This window comes from Lissotriton helveticus, chromosome 12 (assembly GCF_964261635.1).
Source record: "Lissotriton helveticus chromosome 12, aLisHel1.1, whole genome shotgun sequence".
Lineage (NCBI taxonomy): Eukaryota > Metazoa > Chordata > Amphibia > Caudata > Salamandridae > Lissotriton > Lissotriton helveticus.
Genome location: NC_136073.1, coordinates 699,847,302 through 699,873,965, shown reverse-complemented (window position 1 = coordinate 699,873,965; position 26,664 = coordinate 699,847,302). Strand labels below are relative to the sequence as shown.

The 26,664-nt window shown below is 48.1% G+C and overlaps 1 protein-coding gene across 7 annotated transcripts in view; it reads right to left on the bottom strand.

The window, feature by feature from the left end:
* Nucleotides 1-26,664, bottom strand: part of CNOT1 (CCR4-NOT transcription complex subunit 1) — a 1,826,813-nt gene that overhangs the window by 527,743 nt on the left and 1,272,406 nt on the right. For all 7 annotated transcript variants that reach the window (XM_078668607.1, XM_078668606.1, XM_078668608.1 and 4 more), the window contains 2 exons: nucleotides 13,149-13,288; nucleotides 2,459-2,567 (listed from right to left, as the gene is read on the bottom strand). In XM_078668607.1, the coding sequence (XP_078524733.1) occupies nucleotides 2,459-2,567; nucleotides 13,149-13,288 (249 nt within the window). The remainder of the gene's footprint in view (nucleotides 1-2,458; nucleotides 2,568-13,148; nucleotides 13,289-26,664) is intronic.

Genomic DNA, 26,664 nt, shown 5'->3' with positions numbered 1-26,664 from the left:
GGCGGCGTCCTGTTAGCAGCTGCATGGCAGGTTTTCGTCTTGACCTTCTTTCTTCTTTACTTATTGGGATCTGAGGAAGGAAGGTTCAGGGTGCCCCTAAATACTAGGGGCGTTACAGGTAGGGCAAGGGCAGGGACCAATAGGTCCTGAGGTGGGTACAACCCCTTGCCTGCTCCTCTCCTGTGGGAGGGGGCCGGAGCCGGAGCCTAACTGATTAGGCAGGGCTCCCTATCTTCAAGATTGCCGGAGCCCGGGGTTGTGCTTCACCTAGCCTCTCCAACTTGTGGGGTGGGGTTGGCACACTCCCCTTCCTGACGTAGGGTTTCTCGCTAGTCTTCCCGCCAAAGTGGGGGTCAGAACTGGTGGGGGCCAGTTGCTGAGTACAGCATGTGGTCTGGAGAAGCTCACAGAGGCGGCATGACTTTGAAGCTTCCCCCCCCCCCCGCCCATCCTGGGGGAGGAGACCTAGCACCTCGCCCAGGATGTGCATTGTTGCAGGCCCAGGAGAGCGGGGGGGGCTCTCCACCCAGGGGTCCAGCAACATGTCTGCTGTGTGGCAGCCTAAGCAGCATCTCAGACCAAACGTGGATTGTAGGTTAGGATTTCAGGGGGCATCTCTAAGATGCCCTCTGGTGCATTTTACATTAAATGCCTCACTGGCATCAGTGTGGGTTTAATGTGCTGAGAAGTTTGATATCAAACTGGTCAGTCTTCAGTGGAGCCATTATGGTGCTGTGGAGTTCGTAATGACAACCTCCCAGCACCATATACTCTTAATGGCATCACTGCACTTACAGTGCCCAGGAATGGCCCTGGGTACTCTAGGGGCACAGGGCTCATGCACATGTGCCCACACCACTGGCATAGAGCACCCAGCTAGAGGGGTGACTGAGGTATGTCAGGGCAGTGGGTCTTGTGGGCATGGCACACAGTGATGTGTGCCATGTCGACTGTTTACTTCTGTACCTAGACACTCAGCCTGCAAAGGCAGTGTGTGGGCGTCAGGGTACGGGGCCCCTGAGGGTGGCACAATAAGTGCTGCAGCCCTTTGGGGTCTTCTCTTGTCATCATGCCTTGGGTGCCTTGGGTACCATTTACTAGGGGCTGATAGGTGGCCAGAGATGCCAATTGTGGTTTAGTTTCAACACAGTTTTAGGGAAGGAACACAGGCCCTGGGTACCTGGTTGGCAGGACCAGGGGAACACTCAGTCAAAGAACATCAGCAGTTCAGCAAAAAGTGGGGGCATACCAATGCAAGAAAGATGGCACTTTCTCACAACGATGGAGTCGATATCCTTGAACACTATCACCGAAAGGAGGAGTCACCTTACCTCAAGACTGGAAAGACTTCTTCAAAGAAAAACAACTTGCAAACATCCGGACCCAACACTATATAGCAGGACTATGCAAAGCATGGAATCTATAGCTCACATGCCTCAAACCAATTGTTTAGCTTTTCTGAATGATTTAGTCCTGTCAACCTGTTACATTAATGCCCTTTTTACATCTAAAGTGTGTTATGATCTTTCTGTAACTGTGTGGAGGTGTTTATTGTGGTACAGGTGAAAAAGAAATGGGAGTGTAACCACTCCCTCAAAACTCAACTGCTTCATATGAGTTTGTTGTTTTGCTGGCTGTACCATATTTTTTTTCCAAGCTGCATTTAAAGTGTTTACTATACCGATCGAAACAATAGCATTGAGATATATATGTATATATATATCCCGGACCGAAGTAGATTCGAACCGAAACGTGACATACTACATCCGAACCCATAGGAGTAAAAAAAAAAAAAATGTGAAGATGGCATCTATTACCATGCACAGTATTCCCAAGAGGAGGAGTCACACAGCCTCGTGAGTTGAAGACAACCTCTTGGAGAAAAACCAACTTGTAATCATCCGAGCCTAACACTATATGGCAGACTTAGGCAAAACATGTATAGCTACAGCACAAATGCCACTAACAATTAGTTATCATTTTTTTCTTAAAATGTGTTGTGGAGCAGGAGCTAGTACATGCATTTCGCTCCACTTTCACAGTGCAGATTCAAGCAAACTGTTTCTGTGGTATATTTTAATGAAGAACTAGAGTTCAAGCATTTGGAAGCAGCTGTACAGGCAATTCTTGATCCATACAGTTCAAATCATCAGATTAAAATGTATACAAAATGTATACTTGCGTGATGCACTCTTAACACTAATGGTTCACTCAAGACTTCCACCTGCCGCAGCATGGAATGGATACAATTGCCATAACAAGATTACAGGTCCTCCTTTTGAACCATTACATTCTTGTCAGTTGCAATATCCTTCATGTAAACTTGCTTTTTTAATTGCTATGACTTCTCTAGGAGGCAGATGCTATTTGTAATTGATCACATCAATGCTAAATCGTACAGTTGGAAACATTAGATTTCCCCAAGAACAGCTGTTCACTTGACTTGCACACCCCTTACCTGGGCCAAGTGAAGGTCATACTGTGGCATGTTTACCAGGTGATTTCGGATCAAAAGCTCCACTGCTTCAACACTGTACTTGTATTCATCTCTGCACTCAATTAGACAACTGCAATAGTTAAATTAAAGTCTTTGAGTAACATATATTACAATTTAACAGAATACAGAAAGCATTTTACACGCAATTAAGTTGCTAGGCCACCAGTCACATTAAACTAGTCACTCAACTACAATAGTAATTTGTCTAAAGTCAAAAGTTGTGCATTGTTCTGCAAACTAGTGATTGGGTCCAGAAATATCCATAAAAATATTTTACATTCTTCCTTGGGTGAATACATCTGTTGTGCTGTAAGAACTATTACTCACCTTCAGCAACTATCATACTGATGGAAAGATTCCTCCTAAGCCCCTTATGGATCAAGAAAATATGAATGGGTCGTGTCGGAAGCTAGCTCTGTATATACTATACCAAAAAGAGGTATAGTGTGCAGAGTCCAGGGGATCCCCAGAGACTTACAGAGGTGTAAGCAAATAATACTAAAAGCTCCATTTGTGATAGTGTGGTCGAGCAGTTGGGATCATCAGAGGGCGATTTTTAGATGTTATTGTACACACTCGGCAAGAAATTATAGCACACAGACTCAATCCAGACATATTGTATGTATACAAAAATGATACTTTTATTTCTAGAACTAAGAGAAAATTAATTGCAGGAAAGTAACTGCTTGTAAAGCAGTAATACTTTACAAAAGCTGTAGAATTATTTTGCAAGGTCCGTAAAATACGTTATAGTAGGATAAATATTCTTTGCAGTGTTGGGAAATGCTTTGTAATACTTTGAGAAGTCAACACTTAGCTCAAAGTCAGACAAATGCTACAATCCTTGTAAGTGCCCACTTTTTGCATGGATGCCCTCACTTTTTCCCAAACTGCTGATGTACTTTTGACTAAGTGTGCCCTGGGTTCCTGCCAAACAGGTACCCAGAGCATATGTTCTTTACCCAAACTGCATTAAATACAAAACTCAATTGGCACTCTTTGGCCACAGGACAGTCCCGTGTCAGTTAGAATTCAGATTTTCGAATTTGACACATTTTTCCAAATTACTAAAAGTCTTGTTAGGGCCTTGGTTAAGTCCCTTTTAGAATTGTAGAAAAACAAAAGCTCACTTTAGTTAGGGGTAAGATGTTTTTCTTTTACAATGTCTCTTAAAAAATAACCCAGCTGTTAGTCAAGATAACAATGCCCCAGAGAACCAGGTTGAGCAGCTCAACCTCACCCCATATCTCCTCATGGAATTTTGAAAGCTAAGATGTTAGAACATGGTTCTGACACTATGGGCCGCCCGATTTCTTTACTTTTTGTGCACCTAATTGTTGAGCTTTTACTGTGGGGGAGCCTCATAAGCTGGGAATCGCCTACAGTGAATCAGGATGTAAGAGACTGCATGGGGATTTTACTGGTGTCCCCTGGCTTGTCCAGGCCACTGCGCAGCAGCTGGAGTAAGGGACACCGGGTTGGTTACATGCAGACATGTGTACAGGCTTGTGCACACGTGTAGGGGCTGCACAGGGGAGATTCCTAGCATGTGCAGTATAGGAGCAGCTACAGAGTGAATGATATGGCAGGACTTATGCAGACTTGGGTGGTGACATGGAATAGGTTTTATACACTGGAAGGAAATATGCCAGGGTAAGTCCGTATTTTTCACTTCATTATTCCCTTATGGGGAGGTGCAACCCATGGGCACCTAGGGTAACTTCCATAAGGCCTACAGATTCCAGACATGAACTATCGTCCACTGTAGTGGATGTGAAAATAAGTATTCTGCAGAGTCCAAAGTCTTATTTGTACTGCTTTTGGGTCATACAGAACTGTTATAATTCTCTGAGTCAGCCATGACTAGACCCAGGCTGAGGGTTGACCTCAGCTGGATAGATTGATAACCTTTCTTCCACAAGCTAGGGCCTCCTCTCCACAAAGAAGAAGATGGGTGGGGCTACAGGCTCATCCATTAGCAGCTGTCACTGGGTGCCAGGCACCAAGCTGCACCAAGGAGGTAAGGCAGTAAGGGGGGAAGGAGTTTGGTCTCAGAGGCCATGTGGCCAGAGACACTGGCCGCCGCCATTTTGAACAAACCCAGAGGCTGGACAAGAAGGAGGGAGCAGGGGCAGGGAAGTGATGTGTCGCTGTTTGATAGGACCAACAGAGACATCCTGCCAGCCCCTACTCAACTTTTAAAAAGTGCTTGGACAGGAAGAGAAGCTCTCTTTGGGGTGTGGTCTGCTGAGGCAGAAGGTGCTGGAGAATGGTAATGGGCAGTTGGAAGGAGGACACCCCTGACTACCCCCAGGCCCCTAACCGCGTCAGAAGAAGAGCCCAGGACTGGTGCGCAGAAGCAGGGGCCTCTGCGCAGGAAGATGCGCAGAGAGGCAGTGAAGGCCGCCTGGGATCTTCAACGAAGCGCATGGGGCTCTGCTGCCGGTCACACTCATGCCGCCGGGGTGGGTCAAGTCCCGGGGGTTGCCCCAGGGAGAACGGAAGCCGGGGAGCGCCGTCACGCCCCCGTGAAAGAGCCTTGCAGGGGCCCAGGACCCCATCCCGGGCCCCGAAGCAAAGTCGGGGAGCGGCGTTGCGCTCCCCGTGAAAATTGCCCCAAGTGGGGCGCTGAGAGCCCACCCTGGCCCCCGCCGCTACTGGTTGCGGGGGAGCGCGGTGGTGCCCCCCAAAGATGTCCGGGGGCCCGGGACCCCATCCCCAGCGAAGAGACGGTGGCCAGGGGAGTGCCGCACAGCAGGAGTCCTCTCGTCTGCCCGCAGGAGCGGGCAGACCAGAAGTGATGGGCAGACCAGAAGTGATTGGCCGGCTCCCGAAGCAGCACAGAAGAGAGCTGGCCGTGCGCGGAGCTGGCGGGAGCAGCCGGGGGTGGGCTCCCCAGGCCTCCCTCCAACAAAGGAGGACGGCGGGGGTCCCGGGTGGGACCGAGCCCACGAGGAAATCCACAAGCTGTGCGAGGGCCCCGGGCCCCAGAAAGGAGAAGGAACGGCCGGGGGTGGGCTCCCCGAGCCGCTTACACTTACCTGGGGGTCCAGGTGGGACCGGGGCCCCAACCAAGGCCCCAGAAAGCGGCTAAGCACCAGCGCCGCCGCTCTCCTCGGCACAGCGGGAGAGCTGCTCATCGGTTATTCATGAGAAGGAGCTCAATCACCCCATAATGCCTTGCCAGGCATTTGGAAGTCTGCCGTTTTGGTGCTGGGGGGGGGGGGTCACCCTCAATTGTGAAAAGGTGCTGGGGAGCTGCTGGAGCACAGTACCCCCCCCCCCCCCATCCCCAGCACGAAGAGACATGTCACCCTAGGTTTCCTAAGGATTTCAAAGGAATAACCCCTCAAGGGCTCTGCCAACAGTTATCACCTTCTGGGTTGGAACTTTTGTTCTTCAGCTGAGGGTGTTTTCATAATTACCTCAAGGAGTGAAGGGCTGAGAGTGAATGTCTGGAAGAAGGCATTCCCTGGAGGTGAAGAGGAGCAATTGCACCGGAAATGCTTTTACTACTTTTACTACTGTTATTTCTTATGTCATAAGCAAAGTGGGGTTATGTTATCAGACATTCCTGATAGGGTGTCTGGCCGTATATGCATAATCCTGTGATCATCTGTGATGCCTTTCAGGGCTGTAATTGCAATGCATTTTTAATGATATCCAAATGTTGAGTACCATCATTCTAAAGTGGTGCTTAAACATATATTCTTGCTGCTGCTGTTAGGTGAGGCCTAGCACCTCGGCCCAGGATGTGCATTGTTGCAGGCCCACGAGAGCGGATGGCTCTCTACCCAGGGGGCCAGCAACATGTCTGCTGCGTGGCAGCCTCTCAGTCAGGACACTGGTTATGAGTTAGTTTCAGAGTTGCCCTCTGTCGTGCATTGTGCATTAAATGCCACCCTGGCATCAGTGTGGTTTAACATTCTGAGAAGTTTGATATCAAACTTCTCAGGCTTCAGTGTAGCCATTATGGTGCTGTGGAGTTCGTAATGACAACCTCCCAGCACCATATACTCTTAATGGCATCACTGCACTTAGTGCCCAGGAATGGGCTGGGCACTGTTGGGGCACAGGGCTCATGCACCTGTGCCCACACCACTGGCATAGTGAACCCAGCTAGAGGGGTGACAAGTATGCCAGGGCAGTGGGTTTGTGGGCATGGCACACAGGGATGTGCACCATGTCGACACTTTTTAGTTCTGCACCAAGTCACTCAGCCTGCAAAGGCAGTATGTGTGTGTCACGGTGCAGGGCCCTTAAGGGTTGCAAAATAAGTGCTGCAGCCCTTAGGGGTCTTCTCTGGTCACAGTGCCCTGGGTACCATTTACCAGGGGCTGACCTGTGGCCAGAGATGCCAATTGGGTTTAGGTTTCAACACAGTTTTAGGGAAGAAACACAGGCCCTGGGGTACCTGGTTGGCTGGAGCCCAGGGCACACTCAGTCAAAGTACATCAGCCATTCAGCAAAAAGCAGGGGCATACCATGAAAATGAAGAAAAAAAGAAAGATGGCACTTTCTTACATAGATCTGCAAGACACATAGGTTAGTTATAGATTCCTTAACTTAGAATTACACCCAGGCGGTAGACTGGATCCACAAAGTTTGTCAGCAGTACACCTGTCAAAAGGTGGCATCGGTCGGCTCCGCGTTCGTTGGTAGCTACAAAGACGCCGCCCTCGCGCGCGGACCTCAGTTCAGTACATGACTTTCCACGCCAGAAGTGCAGAGCCATGCAAGACAGTGACCACTGGTACACAAAACTAGGGTCCTAAAAGGAAGTCCTTAACCCTAAAAGTCCGTTCGCAGAACGGGTAGGATGGGTGGGGCTGTAAGGAATCTATAACCAACGTTTCTTACAGGTACATCGTTACCAAAGGTAAGTAACTTGCTCATCTGAAAGAAACGGTTATAGATTTCTTACCTTAGAATAAATACCCCAGCAATATCAACCCCGGAGGTGGGTCTGCAAACCAAGATCACACCAGGAAGTCCTGGAGAACCGAACGGCCAAAGAAGCCGTCTCCCCGGACTTGGCTAACCAGGCAGTAATGTCTTGTGAACGTGTGCAGCAATGCCCACGTAGCTGCCTGACAGATGTCATTATAGGGGGACTCCGCGTCCCAAAGCAGTGGTAGCTGCCGTCGCCCTTGTGGAATGGGCCGCAACCCCACTTGGAGGCTCCTTCTTTGCCAAGGAATAATAAGCTTTGATGCACAAAACGACCCATTTAGAAATGGTCCATTTGTGCACAGCCCAACCTTTTTTTGCGCCCACATAGCAAACAAAGAGCTGGTCATCCACCCGGAATTGTTTTGTGCAATCCAATTAAAAGGAAAGCACACGTTTTGGATCCAGAGGGTGGAGCCAGCCTTCTTCTTTGGAAGGATGTGGAGGAGGAGAGAAGGTAGGCAAAGTGATGGTCTGTCCAGTATGGAAAAAAGTAACCGCTTTGGGAAAGAAGAACTGACTAGTTCGAAGGAAAATCTTGCCCGGATGAACCGTCAGAAAAGGAGGCTGATAAGAAAGTGCTTTGAGCTCACTCACCCTGCACGAAGAGGTGATGGCCACCAGAAAAGCAGTTTTTAAAGTCAGAAGCCCGAGAGGACAGTTATGTAGCGGCTCAAAGGGAGCACACATTAGATATGCAAGAACCAAGTCCAAGTCCCACTGGGTCATTACGAAGGGAAGAGGAGGAAAAAGATGTGTAATGGCCTTAAGGAAGCGATTTCCAACAGGGGATTTGAAAAGTGAAGGCTGATCAGGAAGAATAAGAAAGTCTTAAATGACAGAGAGGTAGCCCTTTAAAAAGCCCAGAGCAGGGCCCTGCTGGGCCAAAGAAAGGAGGAACAAGAGAACCTCAGAAAGTGGGCAGAGAGGGGATCCACAGCCTTTGCTGTGCACCATGCCACAAATTTGTTCTACCAACAGGCGTATACAGTCTTAGTGGCGTGACCCCTGGCTGCCAAGATTACATCACAGACTTTGGGAGGCAGGTCAAATGACAAACTGCCGCCACTCAATCTCCACGGAAGGAGGTAGAGGCTGGACCGGTTCGGGTTAAGGACCGTCCCCTCCTGCAGCAACAGAAGATCCTCCCTAAGAGGAGTCGGATCGGCAGATCGATGGCCATGTTGAGCAGCACTTCGTGCCCAATCTGGAGACACAAGAATGACTTGGGCCCAGTCATGCCTGATCACCAGCACTCTGGGCAACAATGGTATAGGTAAAAAGGCGGACAACAGACCAAAACTCCACTCGCGAAGAAAAGGATCGCCTAGCGAGTGCCGCCTTGGAAATTCCAAGCCGCAAAATTGCTGACATTGTGCGTTCTCTTCGGTGGTTAATAGATCTAACCAAGTATCTCCCCACTGATGAAAGAGACCTTGCACCACCTCCGATTAAAGACTCCATTTGTGATCTATCATGCACCTGTGGCTCAGTTAGTCTGCGCTGTGTTCAGGGAACATGCCAGAAGTTGAACCACCAGGGATATGCCCTGATGTTCCAGTCATGTCCAGAGGCGGAGAGCCTCCTGACATAGGGTCCATGACCCCATCTTGCTCTGTTTGTTGTAGTACCACATGCCGGTGGTGTTGTCGGGGAACACCTGCACTATTCTTCCCCTGACAGAGGGAAGGAATGCTTTTACTGCAAGACAAATTGTCCAAAGCTCCATAAGGTTGATGTGGAGCCCGAACTCAGCTGGAGACCAGATATCTTCTGATCTCTGCCTCATCCATGTGGCCACCCCATCCCAGAAGGGACACGTCTGTCACCACTATGTGTCTGGTTGGGGAAGGGAGAGGGATCTGACAATGACCCAATCCTGGTTCGTGAGCCACCACCGCAATTGCCGTGCAGTGCCCTTCAAGATCTGGACGCAATCTGACAGATTTCCCTTATGCTGCACCCACTGGAAGTTCAGGTCCCACTGCCGAGCCCGCATATGCCACCTGGCATAATCGACCAGCAGGATGCAGGAGGCCCAGCAGCTTCAGGATCATTCTGACAGAAACCCAGGATAGAGGCTGAAAGATCGGAATCATAGCCTGAATATCCTAGATTCTCTGTTCGGGAGGATAGACCCGAAACCGCATCATGTCCAGAACTGCTCTGATGAAGAGGAGCTTCTGAGAGGGAATCCGATGCGATTTCGGCACATTGATAGAGAACCCCAGCGAATGCAGGAGGTCGGCGGTAGTCTGGAGGTAGGAGACGACTGCCTGGGGCGAGACTGCCTTCAAAAGCTAGTCGGCGAGATCGAGGAAGACGGACTCCCCTGATCTGCGCTGATGAGCTGCGACCACCGCCATAATTTTCGTGAACACCTGAGGGGAGCTGGTAAAGCCAAAGGGGAGCACAGTAAACTGAAAATGCTTGTGGCCTACCGTGAACTGCAGGTAACGCCGGTGGGCCGGCAGTGCGGGGATTTGAAAGTAAACGTCCTGCAAGCCCAATGCTACCATCCAGTCTTCTGGGTCGAGGGCAGACAAGACCTGAGCAAGCATCAACATTTTGAACTTCTCTTTCTGGAGGAAGTGGTTGACGTTCCCAAGATCCAAGAGAGGACGCAGACCCTTGTCCTTCTTGGGGACCAGAAAGTAGTGGGAATAGCAACAACGACCTACTACTGGGACAGGAACGAGCTCAATGGCTCGCTTGGCCAAAAGAGCCGTAACTTTCTGCTGGAGAAGTGCCAGGTGATCCTCCGACGTGAGGTGGTACTGCGGGGCATGGCTGGAGGGGTAGCCTCGAAGGGGAGGGAGTAGCCCCTTCGGACTATCTGCAAAACCCACCTGTCTGACGTGATGATGGGCCAGTGTGGGAGGTGATGGCGGATCCTGCCGCCCACTGGCGATTGATGGGCCTGAAATGTCGGACTAGGAAGGTTTGGAGGCGGAAGCAGGGGGTGTGATGGACTGGCCCGCTCGCTGGCCCCCAGAAACACAGCGGTTGTTCCCACGTCCCCGGCACCGCAAAGGTTGTGGAACTTGCATCGGCCTGTGGCCCTGGGGTGGGACGTAGTGGGGCACACCTTCCGTGGCCACGACAGTGGCAAAAAGCAGACTGCGCAGGGTGGTTAGAGAGGCCCACGGTCTTGGCCCCAGAGTCCTTGAAATGCTCTAGAGCATAGTCTGCTTTGTTGCAAAAAAGGCGATGGCCATCAAAAGGCATGTCCATTAGGGTGCTCTGAACATCCCCAGAAAAGCCAGTCGATCTCATCCAGGGGTAGCATTGAAGGGCTGCCTAAGTGGAAATCGTCCTGTCTTGAGTCTCAGCGGTATCTAGCCCACAGTGGATGGTAAACTTCGCTGCGTCCCTCTCTGCGGCAACAGACTGGGAGAATACGGTCCGGGCCTCCTCCGGACACTAAGGCAGCACTTGCGCAACTGTGTCCCACACAGAGTGGAAATAACGGCCCAATAGACATGCAGTGTTTACCAACCGCAGACCCAAGCTGGAGGAAGATAAAATGTTCTTCCCAAAATTATCCAGCTTTTTGGCTTCCCTAGCCGGTGGAGCGTTAGGGAATGAATTCTTGGAAGTAGAGGCTTGGACCACCAAGATCTCGGGCGTAAGGTGTTGGGAGAGGAAAGTGGGGTCACCCGGGGCCGGGCGGTCAAGTCAGGGGCATCCTATCCACGGGAGCCCCAGTGTTGGACCTGGACCAGGTGCCTAAAGCGATGTCAGTGAGTGCTATATTAAACGGCAATTGCAAAAACAACAAGTGATGGACTGAATGTGGATCAATGTCACACACTCCCCCAGTCAAAAGATCTGCGGCAGCAGGGGCGCCAAAGAGCTCGCTTGGGGTTGAAGCACCTCTGTCAGGAGGTTAGTCCTGACCGCCAATGTAGGGAGCTCGAGGTGGAGAGCCTCGGCCGCCCATTCGCCACACCACTGCATGGAAAGCTCCCTCCTCCGTAGCCACGGTGGGAGGAGACAACCTGCCAAGGTATGGGGAGGTATTGAGACTACTGGCATCCCCTAGGTCCTCTCTCCAGTCCAGGTCATAACCCAACTGGTCGGTCAGAGGGTCACCTGACCCCTCCCAGTCCACGTCCTCTGGGTGCCAATCTGGCCTAAAAGGGACCCCACGAGCTAACAGGGGCACAAAGAAACCACTCGGCGTCGGATCCATTGTCGGGCGACGCTGGTCCGGCTCCGTGTCAACATCAGGATGGAGGCCATGGTCGATGCCAGCCAGAGGCACAACCAGTGTCAGGTGCGGTGCCTAAGGATCCGGTTTCTGGCCTGGATCCATGGGGGCCCTGCGGCGTCGGGCCAGAGCCGCCGGCAGGGAAGGCCTATGACCCCCAACAAAGTCTGCGGGCCTGAAGGCACACCAGCAGAGTTGGGCTACCTAAAGATGGCATGCACCGCCTCGTAAAACTGACAAAGCTGGGCTGGAGTCGCTCCGGGTACCAGAAAGGGAGGGGAAACTCAGTCTCGACCCTTCAGGCTCTGCATGCGGAGCCGCGGGAGGGGCACCGCCCGCATCCCGTCAGCTGACCGGTGGGGAGAAGTCGAAGAGCGACCATGCTTCTTCGACTTCTTGTGCTTCGACTTATCTGACTCAGAGTGCGACAACTTGGATTACTAGTGGTGATGGCTCCGCAACTGGTGACTCAACCTTCCGCACTACCGGGACCTCGAATAGCGCGGAGCCGACTGCCGGTGTTCAAGAAGCTTTTGGGACTGCTTCTGCAAAGACTTTGGAGACATGGTCCGGCAGACTGAGCACAACTTGGGGTCGTGGTCGCACTGCAGGCCAAAGAGGCACATGCGGTGCAGATCCGTCACCGACATCAGTCGAGTAGAGGAAACCCCAGCCTTGAAACTGGGCATCCCTACGTCCACCAGGAGTCAGTAGGACTCAAAAAGACTTCGACAAATGTTGCAAAAAGAATTCAGTCAAAAAGTGACTGGAGGTACCGCTCTCTCCAGGTCTGCACTGGCTGGTGCGGAAAAAGGAGGAACTGACGCCAGCGAGTGAGGGCGGCGTATAAGTAGCTACCGTGACGTCATCCCGGCGACCACGATGCCAACAACTGACGCGGAGCCGACCAACGCCACCTATCGACACGCAGAGGTACTGCTGTCAAAAAACTTTCCATATCCAGTCTGACACCTGGGGGTAATTCTAAGGTAAGGAATCTAGAACTGTTTCTATCAGATGTGTACACATTCCAAAACAATTAGTTAGCAAATCATGTATAGTGCAAGAAACATACATATCAACTGTTACTAAACATTCACAGAACACAGCTCAGATTGAGATGGTTCATTTATGAAAGTCAGTTTTTTTGTTGCACCACAGCGTAACCTGTGCTAATCCGTAGCCCAGGTTTAAAAAATGGTGCTGACTGGAACAACAAGCAGTACATAATATTACCGATAAGTTCGACCACAGGTATCAAATAAGAATATAGGCACACATTAAAATTCTAAAATAAACTGAGGGACTGCACAATAGGTTTCACAAACTAATCCAGTCCAGCAGACATCTGAGCAGTAACAATGAGTTTTAAATTAAGAAGCAGAGGTATTAAATGCACTTAATCAGTGTTCCCTGGAGACAGGAAAGTTTCAGAGTGGAGGATTACTGTATCAAATTCATACTAACACCTATTCAAACAGTACACACCGGGTAATTTGCTTGTTGCACCACGGGGACCCATACGCCCGGCCATCCTGCAGGGCTTTCAAAACAAGGAGATGGCACTCACGGTACCGGAGTGGGTCTGCATCTGCTCCACTTGTTGCATCCAATAACCCTTCCACAGCCTAAGACAATAAAACAAACAACTATTATCTGATTTAGAATGCAAAATGGTCAATACATAGCCAAAAATAGAACAAGTTACCTACATTTTGTAACATTTTTCCTGGTGAATACTTGAACAGCAGTTTACTCACCTTGAAATATTCCCACAAAAACCTCAACCCGCCCCAGGTGCCAAACTGGATCCAGATTTTATAGCAGTTCTCTTGCACATCATGTGGCTCTACAATGGTTCAATACAGCCAAAGTGACGAGGCAGTCGTACATAAGCACCACCACTGTTTGCTGCCATCAGCCATCGTTTCGCTTTTCACATCCTCAAACAAGCATTAAAAATGCAATAGGTATCGCCTTTTAATGAGTTAAAGCCATTTGCTTTGCTATACAATACCATTAGCAAAGACATAGGCTTTAACTTAAAGGCGAGACCTATTGCATTTTCAATGCTTATTAATTTCTGTGCTTGTTGCTTTGTCACTTTACTAAAATCAAGTAACCTTAGGTTTTTAATCTGTGATATGTTACCTTTTCCATTCCACACATTTGCGTGCCATCTGTTAGCGTTGAATCAGACGGTAATATCAAAAAGGTTAAAAATGTAATCTAGTTAAATGCCTTTGCTACGTTAAAAGCACACTCTGGGGGTCATTGGAATAGGTTGTGTGGCTGATTTTGGCTGCTGTTTCTTTAAAGAAAGAAACATTTTTTTGACAGAACCTGGGCTTGCACAAACCGCAGACGCGGTTGTTCCTGTACCAGCTGGTAAGATTACAAAGGGAAGGGTTGCAAATGATAGCACTGTTATGTTTGAAGATTTACACAATTTACGAGATTGTTGTATTCTGTTCATAATAGTGTACTGAAAGAGTAGCATGTCCTGCATGTAAAGAAAAAATAGACAATGCGTTTGCAACAAGGTAAAAACATAGCTGGTCATTGTTTACACACACTGTATTCTGCAATGTATGTGAATGCTGCCTCTGGTTTTTTTTGGGAGAAATGCAGAATTGTTGATGCTTGTATTAGCATGGTGTAAGTTGCCCGTGGAAGATAACGGAAGTATTAGAAGCCGATCAAAGTGTGTAAAGTGAGAGCGCCCCAGATCTTGTGCACTCTGCCCTTTGCGCGCGGCCACTCTTACGTATAGTTATATTTCTCTCCGCTGTCTTCAAACGTCAACCTGTCCTGGGTAACATTGCCTGCAAAACGAGCTGCCTTGTCTCGCAATTTTGAACCAAAAAGACCAGCTGTAAAAGTAAGTAGGGCGCAATGCTTTAGAAGCCTTCAGAGGCTAATGCACAGGGGCACCTTGTTTTAAAATAACTCGTTAATAATTTAGCTTCCGTCAGGTTTTTATACTCGATAGTTACAATACATTCTACAGAGGCCAGGGAAAAGATTAGTGAACCAGTTTTTCTCCGCTCTGATAAGTGTAATGCGCCACGTGTCTAGGACCAGATGTCTTGTCCACTGTGGAAATGCAAGGGCGTCCACAGTCCTTGTCAGTGATACTCTGCGGTTGAAGTGCGTAAAGTATGGGAACAGTGAGGCGGCATGCAATGTAGGCGGCGCCAGAGACGTTCTAATAGTGGTGAGGAATAGTTACATATTCTTCATAGTGCAATGAAGTCCCTGGCTGCAACTTAAAGCACTATGAATATACGGGTTATTATTTTATAACTTATGAAGCACAGTATTAGATAGGTTTTCACAAAATATGTACAGAAAATTAGAGTTAACGAAAAATCAAGTGCTTTCAAAATGTAAGTGTTTAGTAATGCATAGACTCTACCCTAATGCAAACCTCTTTAGATGGAGGCAGCTTACCTAACAACATGTATGTTTCAAGACACTTTGTAGCTTACAAAAACAAGCGCTCGCTAGACACGCAGGCATCTGCTGTTTATTTTTGCATTGCGCTTTCAAAACTGAAAGCGCGAAGCAAAAATAAACACGCAGCGCCATATCTTTTTTTGTCCAGCACAATCAGACAGCCGGACTGGCATGTGCAAGGCAGCGCGACGAGGCTTCTGATGATAAACTTCGTTACGACAGCCGTAATGCAGGCGACAGAGTCCTTGGGAGCCGTCCAAAAAAGTCAAAGGGCGGCACCGGAAACCCTCCTTTTCAATGGGAAGCCAGCGTTTAACAAAAACGCTGACATTACCCAATAAAATGAAGGGGCGGGTGTTGAAGTCATCCTGTGCCCTGGGCACCCCCAAACTTTTTGCTGACTGGAACTGGTGGTAACTGACTGACCCTGGGCTCTGTTTAACCAGGCCCAGGGCCAGTGCCAAGCTAAAAGGAACACATTAGAACACAGTTAAGACACCAAACATACACTAGGGTACACTATAGTATGGTGGGGTACCCCTGTAGTTGGCATGACCTACCACCTAAGCCCCTAGTATGTAACAGGGCAGTGGATTGAAACTACCTAGAAGTCTCCAGTATCCTGGGGCATGGCAGTTTAGAGGCCAGCAGATTCTCTGCATCAGCATGTGTGCAGTGCTGAAGCCTGAGGTCAGTTTAAATTGTGCCCAAACTTGACTTTGGGGGGGTAGGGGCCCTTAAAAATTAAACACCTACCATGTTTTTGCATATTAGGGACCCCCAGGGTCACCCCTAGGTATTCCAGGGGTGGGGGATCAGTTATCTATAAGGAGCGCCCTTATAAAATGAGTTTTTAGAAGCCTGGGTAAAGTGAAATTTTACATTTCACTCCCCACATTGTCTTAAAGAGGTCCTCAAATTCGACTTTGATGCTGGAAGAATTGGGTAAGGGTGATCTGCAATATTTCTGCAGATTCAGAACCCCTGAGGTCTCCCCTAGTGGCACAGGGGGTGGGGGTCCGGTAGAAATTAGGGAAATACTTATAAAATATGGTTTTATAAGCCCTGGTGCTACAAAAGTGGTGCCAGTTATTTTCCCCATTGCAAACCCCATGGCCCATAGGTTAACATGGTAGGAAGTGATTGATTAATAAATATTGATAGGAGAAGACTAGCCGGACCATTCAAAGACTTCCCAGAATGGTCGTATTAAATCCAACAATATTATATTGTTGAATTTCTCCTAAAGTATACATTCAATAAGTTATGAGACTTTCTTGTTTGTAAGTCCAAATTCAGCCTTTCAGTGGTCTGCCCTGATTGGTCAGAGTTAAGTGGATTAGCCAGGCTACTGGGAGGGCAGTGATCTGTTCAATAGGAATGCCAGGCCAGGAGGTGGCGTCGAAAACTACACTCTTCAAAGGCAAGAGGGGAGGCCTGGGTTTTAGTCCACTATGACAATTGTGACCCAGAGTCAGGACTAGGCTTAAGAAAGGTATTTGCAGATGTTACTGGGATGGTCCATGGAAATGAGATATCCCAGGGGGTGTGTTTAGCCAGCTCTTACCTCCTTGCTGGAAAATCAGCCATTATGGATCTGAAAGGATGATGCACTCTGGGACAAACTAATGACACACTCCACAGGATGTGGTCATAACTAGGAGGAGTTGCCCTGCTCTCATTGGTCAGCAGTGACCGGTGCTTGACCCAGAGAATATTGAATACGTATCTGAGAGGGGCGGAGCCCTCCAGATCTGCTGCTTGAAACTGAATGAAGCAAGAAGTGCCCTGCTGAAGATTTTACTGTGTGCAAGGAACTCTAAGGCAGGGCCTATGAAGACTGCACCATCTGAAACTACTGCCCCGTGGATTACCTTGCTGCCAAAAGACTCAAGAGTGAAAACTCCATGCAAGCTACAGGTTAACAGAGCTCACCTGGACAGCCCCACAAAGAATTCAAAGCCTGGAGTACCAGTGGATTTGTAAGGGGTTTTGTTCAAGTGGATTGCGGAATTGAAGTTTCACACTTTCAAGGACCCTCTTGGAGATTCCAGAACCTTGGATTGTGTGTTGGATACTTTGGGACCTGCAAGCAGAACGCCGGGAAGGTGTTCTAACTGGACCCCGCTTGCTGAAGAAGGCGGCCCACTACAGTGGTGAGAATTCTTCAGAACAATTTATAAAGGTGTGTCCCTGACAGAGAAAACAAAAAGACTCAAAGGGGCGCTGTTTGTTTCTAAGCACTAGAAAGTGACTAATCTTTAAAAATTCATATATCAGGTTCCCTACAGTGGATTATTTTCGTTTTGGTGTCATTTAAAAGATAAAAATATTACCTATTTTTATAAATTGGTGTTGGATTTTTATTTTGTGTTGGGTCTTAATTATTTACTGAAATGGTATTTTTAAATGCTTTACATACCTGTCTTTGAAGTTAAGCCTGTCTGCTCGCAGCCACGTTACCAAGGGTTGAGCAAAGGAATACTTTTCTAAGACCTATGCTGAGTCCTATCATGTGTTAGTGGCCTTATTGCCAGTGGGAGACCTACATTTGCCCCTACCAATAACCCACTTTCCAACAGCGGGGCTAGAGTTTCCTTGTTGAAACTGACTTCTGGACTATCTGTCTACAGGAGACATGGTTAAATAACCCAATCCACCTACTGGGATACAAAACGTTCTTCTCCCAAGCAATAAGATCAATTTCAGGGAGAAGCAAAGGAGGACTAACAGTATATATTTCTAACCTCTGGCCATGTCACGAAACAACTCCGACAATACTACATCAAAATTATCAGATTATCAATCTCCAGGGAATCAATCGTGAGGTCTATACCATCATTAATTTCTATAACAACTTGAATACGATGGAGTGGTCTAAGACTCTAAATGAAATTTTGAACCAGACCAATGATCTTAAATTAAAGTATGCTAAGGTTCCTCACACAATAATCTGGGGAGGAGATTTCAACCTTCACATATGCAAGGAAAACAACACCTTCATTTGTGGGACCCCCGATGAACATGGAAATTGTCTTACCCACTTCTCCCACACTATGGAAGGTAACAACATGCAAGCTATCATGGCTGAATTAGATATGGGCTTTGCCAACCTATTAAAACATCCCATGACTCAATTCACTCCCACTTTTCACGGAAGAGGTCTCGAAACTTTGATTGATTACATATTAATATCTAGTAATAAAGCTACACGTATCAAGACCTTTGAGGTGCTCAATAACGTACTCAGTGATCACTTTCCATTAAGACTAACGTACCAAGAACTGATTCACCGAGAGAATAAAGATAAGGTGAAACTCGGAATGCTCAATCAGGAAGCATTAACATTGGATAGACTTAATGGGTTCACCCTTAAATGGAGCACAATGGATCAAGAGGCTGTCAGTAAAAGAATAATTACTGCATGTAAAAACCAAATAGATAGGTGTTTAAACCCTTCTACAGCACCAAAAGAGATTATGATCAATTTCGAAGAAATTCTGTTGAAAATAAGAAATGAACTAACCAACCCCTACAAAGCCAATAAAGCCCCCAGAACAGGATGGTTTGACACAGAATGCACTAAAGCATATTCCGAACTAAAAAAGGCCTTGACGAAAAAAGATAGAAATAGACAAGAGGTAACTAATTTACGAAAAACCTACAAACTGGCAATCAGGAAAAGAAAAACGGACCTGAAAACAAACCTCTGGACACAACTGTTAAAAAGCAGTTCTCTAAAAGACAGCGCAGCGTTCTGGAAAATAGTAAAAAATCATTTTTTAAAAGATAACAATAATGAGCCCTCCTTGGATGTAGCAATAAATGCACAGGATTGGGTGCAATATTTTTCAGGAGTATTTGGACATGATGAATCTGCAGACTTAACTGCTCAGGGATCTCTTCCGCCTGTGAATTATCCAATAGCCATTCACTTTACATTGAATGAAACAACAAAAGCCTTAAAATCGGCCAAAACAGGCAAAGCACCAGGACCTGACTCAGTCCCAATGGACTTCTATAAACTTTTACCTGATCTTTGGTCTCCTCTCCTTAACAAGGTACTAAATGCGGCAAAGAACACTAACCTCCCAGACTCTTGGTCCACCTCGATACTGGTCCCTATCTTTAAGAAAGATAATAGGGACAGTCCTTCTTGTTACCGCCCAATCTCCCTCCTGGATTCGATCGGAAAGATGGTGGGGCGCATACTTCTCGATCGTCTCCAGGAGTGGTCAAAAGAACATGGAGCGCTTTCAGATCTGCAATATGGTTTCAGGGCCGGACTGAGTACCGTGGATCAAGTGCTAAATTTAACATTACTGGCCGGAAAATACGTCAAAGCAAAGAGTTCCTGCTTACACATGGTCTATGTCGACCTCACAGCAGCCTTTGACTGTGTCCAACATTCCAAACTCTGGAGAATAATGCTGCAAATGGGGATTGAACCATCAATCGTTGACTTTCTCCGTGAATTATATACTGGCGCCACTGGAAAGGTCAGATTTGGGACCGGAGGACAACTGACAGACAGTTTTCCCATACAGAAGGGGGTCAGACAAGGGTGTGTACTGGCCCCCTTCTTATTCACGCTCTATACCAATGGCCTTGAGAATGCAATGCTAAAGGACATAAAAGATCTCCCTGAAGTAGGTCGTCGGCAGATTCCCGCATTATTATACGCAGACGACGCGGTAATTCTTGCTCAAACCCCTGTCCAACTTCAACGGGCTCTAAACAACTACAGCTCCTTCATGACCAGTTTAAATTTGAAAATTAACATTAAAAAAACGCACGTGATGCATGCAGGTACCAAGGGGAAAAAAACAAAAACTATATACGTGGATAACGTACCCCTCGCAAGAACAAAAACGTACCCTTACCTAGGCATCACCATAGACGAGGCCTTCAATTGGAAAGATGCAGTAAACTCTCGAAAATTGTCCCTCATAAGAACTATAGGGGCATTAAAAGCTTTTTCCCTTCGTCTTGGAAAAAGGCCCCCGACCGAAATGATCAAGATCTATAATGCTAAATGCATAAGTACTGCTACCTTTGGAGCAGGGGTATGGGGAACGACAAACGTCGAGCAACTGCAAAAAATCGAAAATTCCTTTTTCAGATTTTTACTGGCTGTCCCGAGAAGCACAACAACGTATGGATGTCATCTCGAACTCGGGGTGGAATTTATTAGTGACATTATTAAAATTCAACCAATCATGCTATGGCGCAGAATATGGGCCACGGATGAGTGTCACCTCACAAGATCAATAATCCAGGACTGTCTGAAATTAGACAACAGGAGAGAGATAAAATGGTTGGCCTATGTGGAATTTTTTTTTACAGATATTGGTATCCGGAGGTTTTTTGATGATCCATTTTCAGTGGCAGACATATCAAAAAAAGAACTGAAAATAATCTGTATGTCGCATCTATCTCAACTTCGGCTAATGACAGAAATAAGGAAGCCATCAGTCCAGCATTGTCTAATGATTCAGCTGATCCCTACCATCCAACCTTACCTGCAGTTTGATTTAACACAACATGAAAAGTTTCTTCTCACACGTTTTAGGTTTAATTTATATCACTATTTGGTTTTGTTTCCCAAACAAAACGATTGGACACATAACATCTCAGTATGCCCTTGTGACTCAATGTCACCCCAGTCCAATATTCATGTCTTATTTTTTTGCAAATTTTATATACCATTACGTAGAAGATGGATAATACCAGTACTTAAAGTCTTAAAAATCCGTAGATGCCGCCCCGCTTACTTGGCACTACAATTTCTGGAAAACTACCTGATGTCCAAATCGGTCGTACAATATCTTAAACTTTGTATCAGACATAGACTGAATTTATGATCAAAGATGACGCTCTCTATTTCCTTTTAGATGTATCGTTTGATTCAAAATGAATGCATTTTAAAACATTTTTTGTGCTTTTATGTACTTTTATGGTTTTCAAAGAAAAAGGAAACCGAATAAAGTTGATTTGATTTGACTTCTGGACTATAGCTCTCGCAGGCAAGCAGCACATGCGCGCCCCAGCAGGCGCGACCTAAAAAGGAACATGAATTGTTGGCTACAGTATGTGGAGTACTAACTTAGGATGTTTGAAGATATTAAAATGGCCATCCCAACAGAACAGGGGGATGCAAAGGCAGTGCAGATTATACAGATAGGCTATCCGCAAAGGGTTATGTTTCTTACCCTGTAGGCATCGGTTCTTGGCATACAAGTTACTTACCTTCGGTAACGATGTATCTGGTGGAGACGTTGTCTAGCCGCAGATTACTTAACTTAGAATATCCCCAGGCGTCGGACTGGATCTGAACATTTTTTTGCAGCAGCACCTCTGCTTGCCAGGGGACAGCGCCTCACGACCCCGCCCTGACTTCGTCCAATACGTGACATCAGCGAGTTCATTTAAGTCCCTCCCGGCGCGCTGACGTCTGTTTTCTTCGGAGAAACTTTTCAGCGGCACAACGCGGAGCCACCAACAAAAAACTGTGAAAGTATGGGAATAGTGTGTGAGGGATGAAAAATCAGAGAATCAAGAAAGAGGATGGTGCAAGACACCATCATAAACGACAAAAGTAGACACTGCCTAAATATAAGTGAAAGAGCCCTGCAAGGAAAGCTAAGACCATTACCGAGTGCAACAAGGTAAGAATATCTCAACAGAGAGAAATAGACTGAAGCGTGCCGACCGTTAAGAACGGAGCACAGATAAAAAAATAGTCCACTACAGGAAGGTATGAAAAGACTGGCACTGCCCCTATAGTAATAGAGGTGCGAAACAGAACTCAAGAGATCCCTAAAGAAGAGGACTACAGAGGAGACAAGAACCCAGAGTCAATAGAGAAGGCGGGACGAAGGAAAGTTAACAGGAGAAGAAAATTAATCTCCTGGTAAAGGTGAATCAAAAAGGCACCATTTTACAGGAAAGAAGCCCCCCAGAGTGAGTCAGCTGTATATGGCAATTCCGAAAGAGCGCAACGATGTGAGCACCCATGAGAGAAAAACCAATGACAACTAAAAGAGGCCAGTGGAAAACAATACTCGGCAAGGTCCTCGCTGAATGGGGAGGCTTGGTGGGTGTCAAGGAATCTGCGGCTAGACAACGTCTCTACCAGATACATCGTTACTGAAGGCAAGTAACTCTTACATCTGATGGAGATATCTAGCCGCAGATTCCCTAACTTAGAATAGATACCACAATCGTACCCCAGAAGGGAGGTAGGTCTGCGACAGGACAACAGAAAGCGTAAAGCATTGGAACCGGCAACAGAGTGACAGACAATGGGGGAAGCTGTGGCGGAACAGCCAGACAGTAACCTAAGGAGCTTGGAAGAGCAGAGACACTGGGATTGCAAGACATCCCAAGAATGTCAGAATAATGCCAATACATACCCGTATAAGAATGACAGGTAGAAACGGCACCAGCCATATACCAAAACAAAGAAAGAGGGAGAGTGAGGAAGAAGGACCACTCAGCGTCGTAATGGTGCATGAAGAGCATGAAAAAAAGCAACCAGAACCGATCAGACTAGCGTATAGAAGGAAGGCCGGAGGAGCTATTGCCAAGAACCAATGCCAGAGGTAGAAACAGAGTAATGCTCCTAAAGAGCAGGCGGGTACATAAAACACGGCAAGTGCACACCCAGTCCCAAAAGGGTGAACAGGGGCGAACAACAGGAATGTAAAGCCCGCCGAAACTGGATACCACCGCAAAAATGCAGTAGGCAGACGGCCTCAAAATCTTCAAGGCAGCGTAGCCAAAGAAAGCATAAGACTGTCCAACCGGGCAGGACGAATGCCAAAATGAGAATCAATCCACGAAGGCCAAAATGAGAATCAACCTACGAGCACAGACATGTTGGGAGTACCAAGGACAACTGCCATCAGAAGAGCTATGCCGCAGGCGCAGCTGACATAATATTAGGATACCTAGTAAAGAGGCACATCCGAAGGAAATGGCAGTAGAGGCCAAAGCACTAAGCCACAGAACCGTGGGAAGAGCCTCAGAATTCGAGACCAAACCATCCAACCGGAGGAAAGTAAACGGAGTCCGAAAGTGAAATAAGTACGTGTCTGAACACTACTAAAAGGGGCAGTAGAAAAACTGGGAACCACCCAGTAAGCGGAAACAAGGAGGAACCTTACAGGCAACAAGCAAATGAAGCTCCCCACACCTGGAGACACAGGTTCAGACCTCGCAACCTTTGAAAAGAGATGCAACACAGTAAGAAGAATGCCACGGCAACCGGCATGTATACATAATGTAAGAAACAAATATGTAGAGACAGAATTAGCCAGGAGCATGAAACATGTGTATACCATATCATACCTAGCACAATAAGGGCAGGCATGAGCCGCTTAGAAGAGGATATCATGAAAAATCCCAAGGAGGTGGAACACCATAGAACGGACCACAAAGGGCGCATGGAGTCCACGTGGAGTATGCACACCCCAATCAGGGAAACATTTCTTAGGACAATTAAGCCAAGGCAAAAGAGCGCAGTAACGTATCAAACCCATGAACATGAGTTCCGAGCCCCAAGACTTTACCAACCTGAACCACCGGCTTAATGCACAAGTTACTACTTGTGTAACGCTACATCGGTAAGACACAAGTTAGTGATCGATACCTCAACTTACAATATCCCAGGCATCAGACTAGATCCGGAAAGTTTTGCTTAGCAGTACCCCTGCGCGTCAGTAGGTGGTGTCCTGCGGCTCCGCGTCCGTCACTGGCGTCGTCAGCGCTGAGATGACGTCACGGAGAGTACTTAGGCGCCACCCATGTGCGCTGACGTCAGTCTGTACCCAACTATACGAGCCAGGAACGCAGAGCCATGCAAGGTACTGACCAGTGGTGCAAAAAACTAGGGCCCTGAAAGGGATAACCTCAACCGTAGTCATCAGTTCGCAGAACGGGGAGGATGGGTGGGGCGGTACGGAATCGATCACCAACTAATGTCTCTTACAGATATATCGTTACACAAGTAGTAACTTGTGCATCTGAAAGACGTTTGTGATAGATTCCTTACCTTAGAATAGATACCCCAGCAATACAAACACCAGTGGAGTTTGCGAACAAATTACACCGGAAAGTCACGGAGCACAGAAAGGCCAAATAAGCCTTCTCTCCGGACCGGACTGTCAAGGCAGTAGTGCTTGGTAAACGTGTGCAGCGAGGCCAACGTAGCTGCCTGACAAATGTTCTGCAAGGGAACGCCGCGCCCCAAGGCAGTAGTGGCTGCCGTTGCCCTGGTGGAATGGGCACACAATCACACAGGAGGCTCCTTTTTGGCCAAGGAGTAACATGCTTTGATGCACAAAACGACCCACCGACAGATGGTCTGTTTGTGCACGGCCTGACCTTTTTTGGTGCCCACGTAGCCAACAGAGCTGATCATACACCCGGAACTGCTGTGTACGCTGCAGATAGAAAGCGAGCGCACGTTTTCGATCCAAACGGTAGAGCCTCTCCTCCTCCCTGGAAGGATGCGGAGACAGAAAGAAGGTGGGCAGATGTGATAGCTACCAGGAAAGCCATCTTTAAAGTGAGAAGACGTAAGGGACAGTTATGAAGGGGCTCAAAGGGAGCACACATCAAATAAGTCAAAACAAGATTCAAGTCCCACTAAGGCATTATGAAAGGCACGGGAGGAAATGTGTGTGTAATGCCGTTGAGGAAACGGTTAACAGCCGGGGGCTTGAAAAGAGAAGGCTGATCTGGAAGCCGTAGAAAGGCGGAGATGGCCGAAAGATAACCTTTGATAGTGCCCAGAGCAGAGCCCAGCCGGGCAAAAGATAGACGGAACAGAAGGACCTCAGAAAGAGGGGCAGAAAGGGGATCCACAGCCTTTGCTGTGCACCATGCCACAAACCTGTTGCACCTGCAGGCGTATACCGTTTTGGTTGAGGGACGCCTGGCTGCCAGAATGACATCACAGACTTCGGGAGGAAGATCGAAGGGTGTCAACTGTCGCCGCTCAATCTCCATGCATGGAGGTGGAGGCTGGACAGGTTTGGGTGGAGGACCGTCCCCTGCTGCTGTGACAGAAGATCCTCCCGAAGAGGCAGACGGAACGGGGGATCGATGCTCATACTAAGTAGCTCGGGATACCAAACTCTTCGAGCCCAGTCCGGAGCCACAAGTATGACTTGGGCCCGGTCGCGCCTGATCTTCAGCACCCTGGGCAGAAGTGGTATAGGCGGAAAAGCGTACAACAGACAGCAACTCCACTAGAGACGAAGAGAGTCACCGAGCGAGTGCCGCCTCGAAATTCCAACGCGCAGAACTGATGACATTGTGCATTCTCTTCCGTTGCGAACAGATGTAACCAAGGCTATCCCCACTGCAGAAAGAGACCTAGCACCACGTCCGAGTGCAGACGCCATTCGTGATCCATCAGGCACCGGCGGCTGAGTTCTTCCACCCTGGTGTTCAGAGAACCTGCCAGGTGCCTGATGGATCACGAATGGCGTCTGCACTCGGACGAGGTGATGCCTTGATGTTCCTGCCATGTCCAGAGGCGTAGAGCCTCTTGACAAAGGGTCCAGGACCCCAACCCACCCTGTTTGTTTCATTACCACATGACAGTGGTGTTGTCCGTGAACACCTGCAGTACACTTCCCCGGACAGAGGGAAGGAATGCCTTCAGTGCAATCCTGATCGCCCGCAGCTCCAGAAGGTTGATATGGAGCCCAGACCCTGCCGGAGACCAGAGGCCTCTGATCTCCGCCTGTCCCAAGTGGCCTCCCCATCCCAGGAGGGACGCATCCGTCACCACAGTGTGCAACAGATGGGGAAGGGAGAGGGATCGGTCAGTGACCCAATCGCGATTCGTGAGCCACCACTGCAATTGTTGTGCAGCGCCCTCCGAGATCTGAACATGATCGACAGGTTGCCCTGATGTTGCGCCCACTGGAACTTCAGGTCCCACTGCAGAGCCCGCATATGCCATCTGAAATGCGTCACCAGCAGGATGCAGGAGGCCATCAAGTCCTGAAGCCGGAGGGTCATCCTGCCCGAAACCCGGGATCAAGGCTGAAAGATCAGAATGATAGCCTGAATATCCCGGACTCGCTGTTCGGGAGGATAAACCCGAAACAGTGTTGAATCAAGAACAGCTCCGATGAAGGGGAGCTTTTGAGAGTGACTCAGGTGCGACTTTGGTACTTTAATGGTGTACCCCAGCAAATACAGGAGGTCGGCGTAGTCTGGAGGTGGTTGACGACTGCCTGGGGCAAGCCCGCCTTCAACAGCCAGTCATTGAGGTAGGGGAAGACTGACACCCCCGACCTGTGCAGACAAGCCGCGACCACCGCCATCACCTTCGTGAACACCCGAGGGGGACTGGTAAGGCCGAAGGAGAGCATGGTAAACTAAAAATGCTCCTGGCCTACTCTGAACCGTAGGTAAAGCTGGTGGGCAGGCAGGACGGGAATGTGAAAATAAGCATCCTGCAAGTCCAACGCTACCATCCAGTCTCCATGGTCCAGGGCAGCTAGGACCTGAGCCAGAGTCAGAA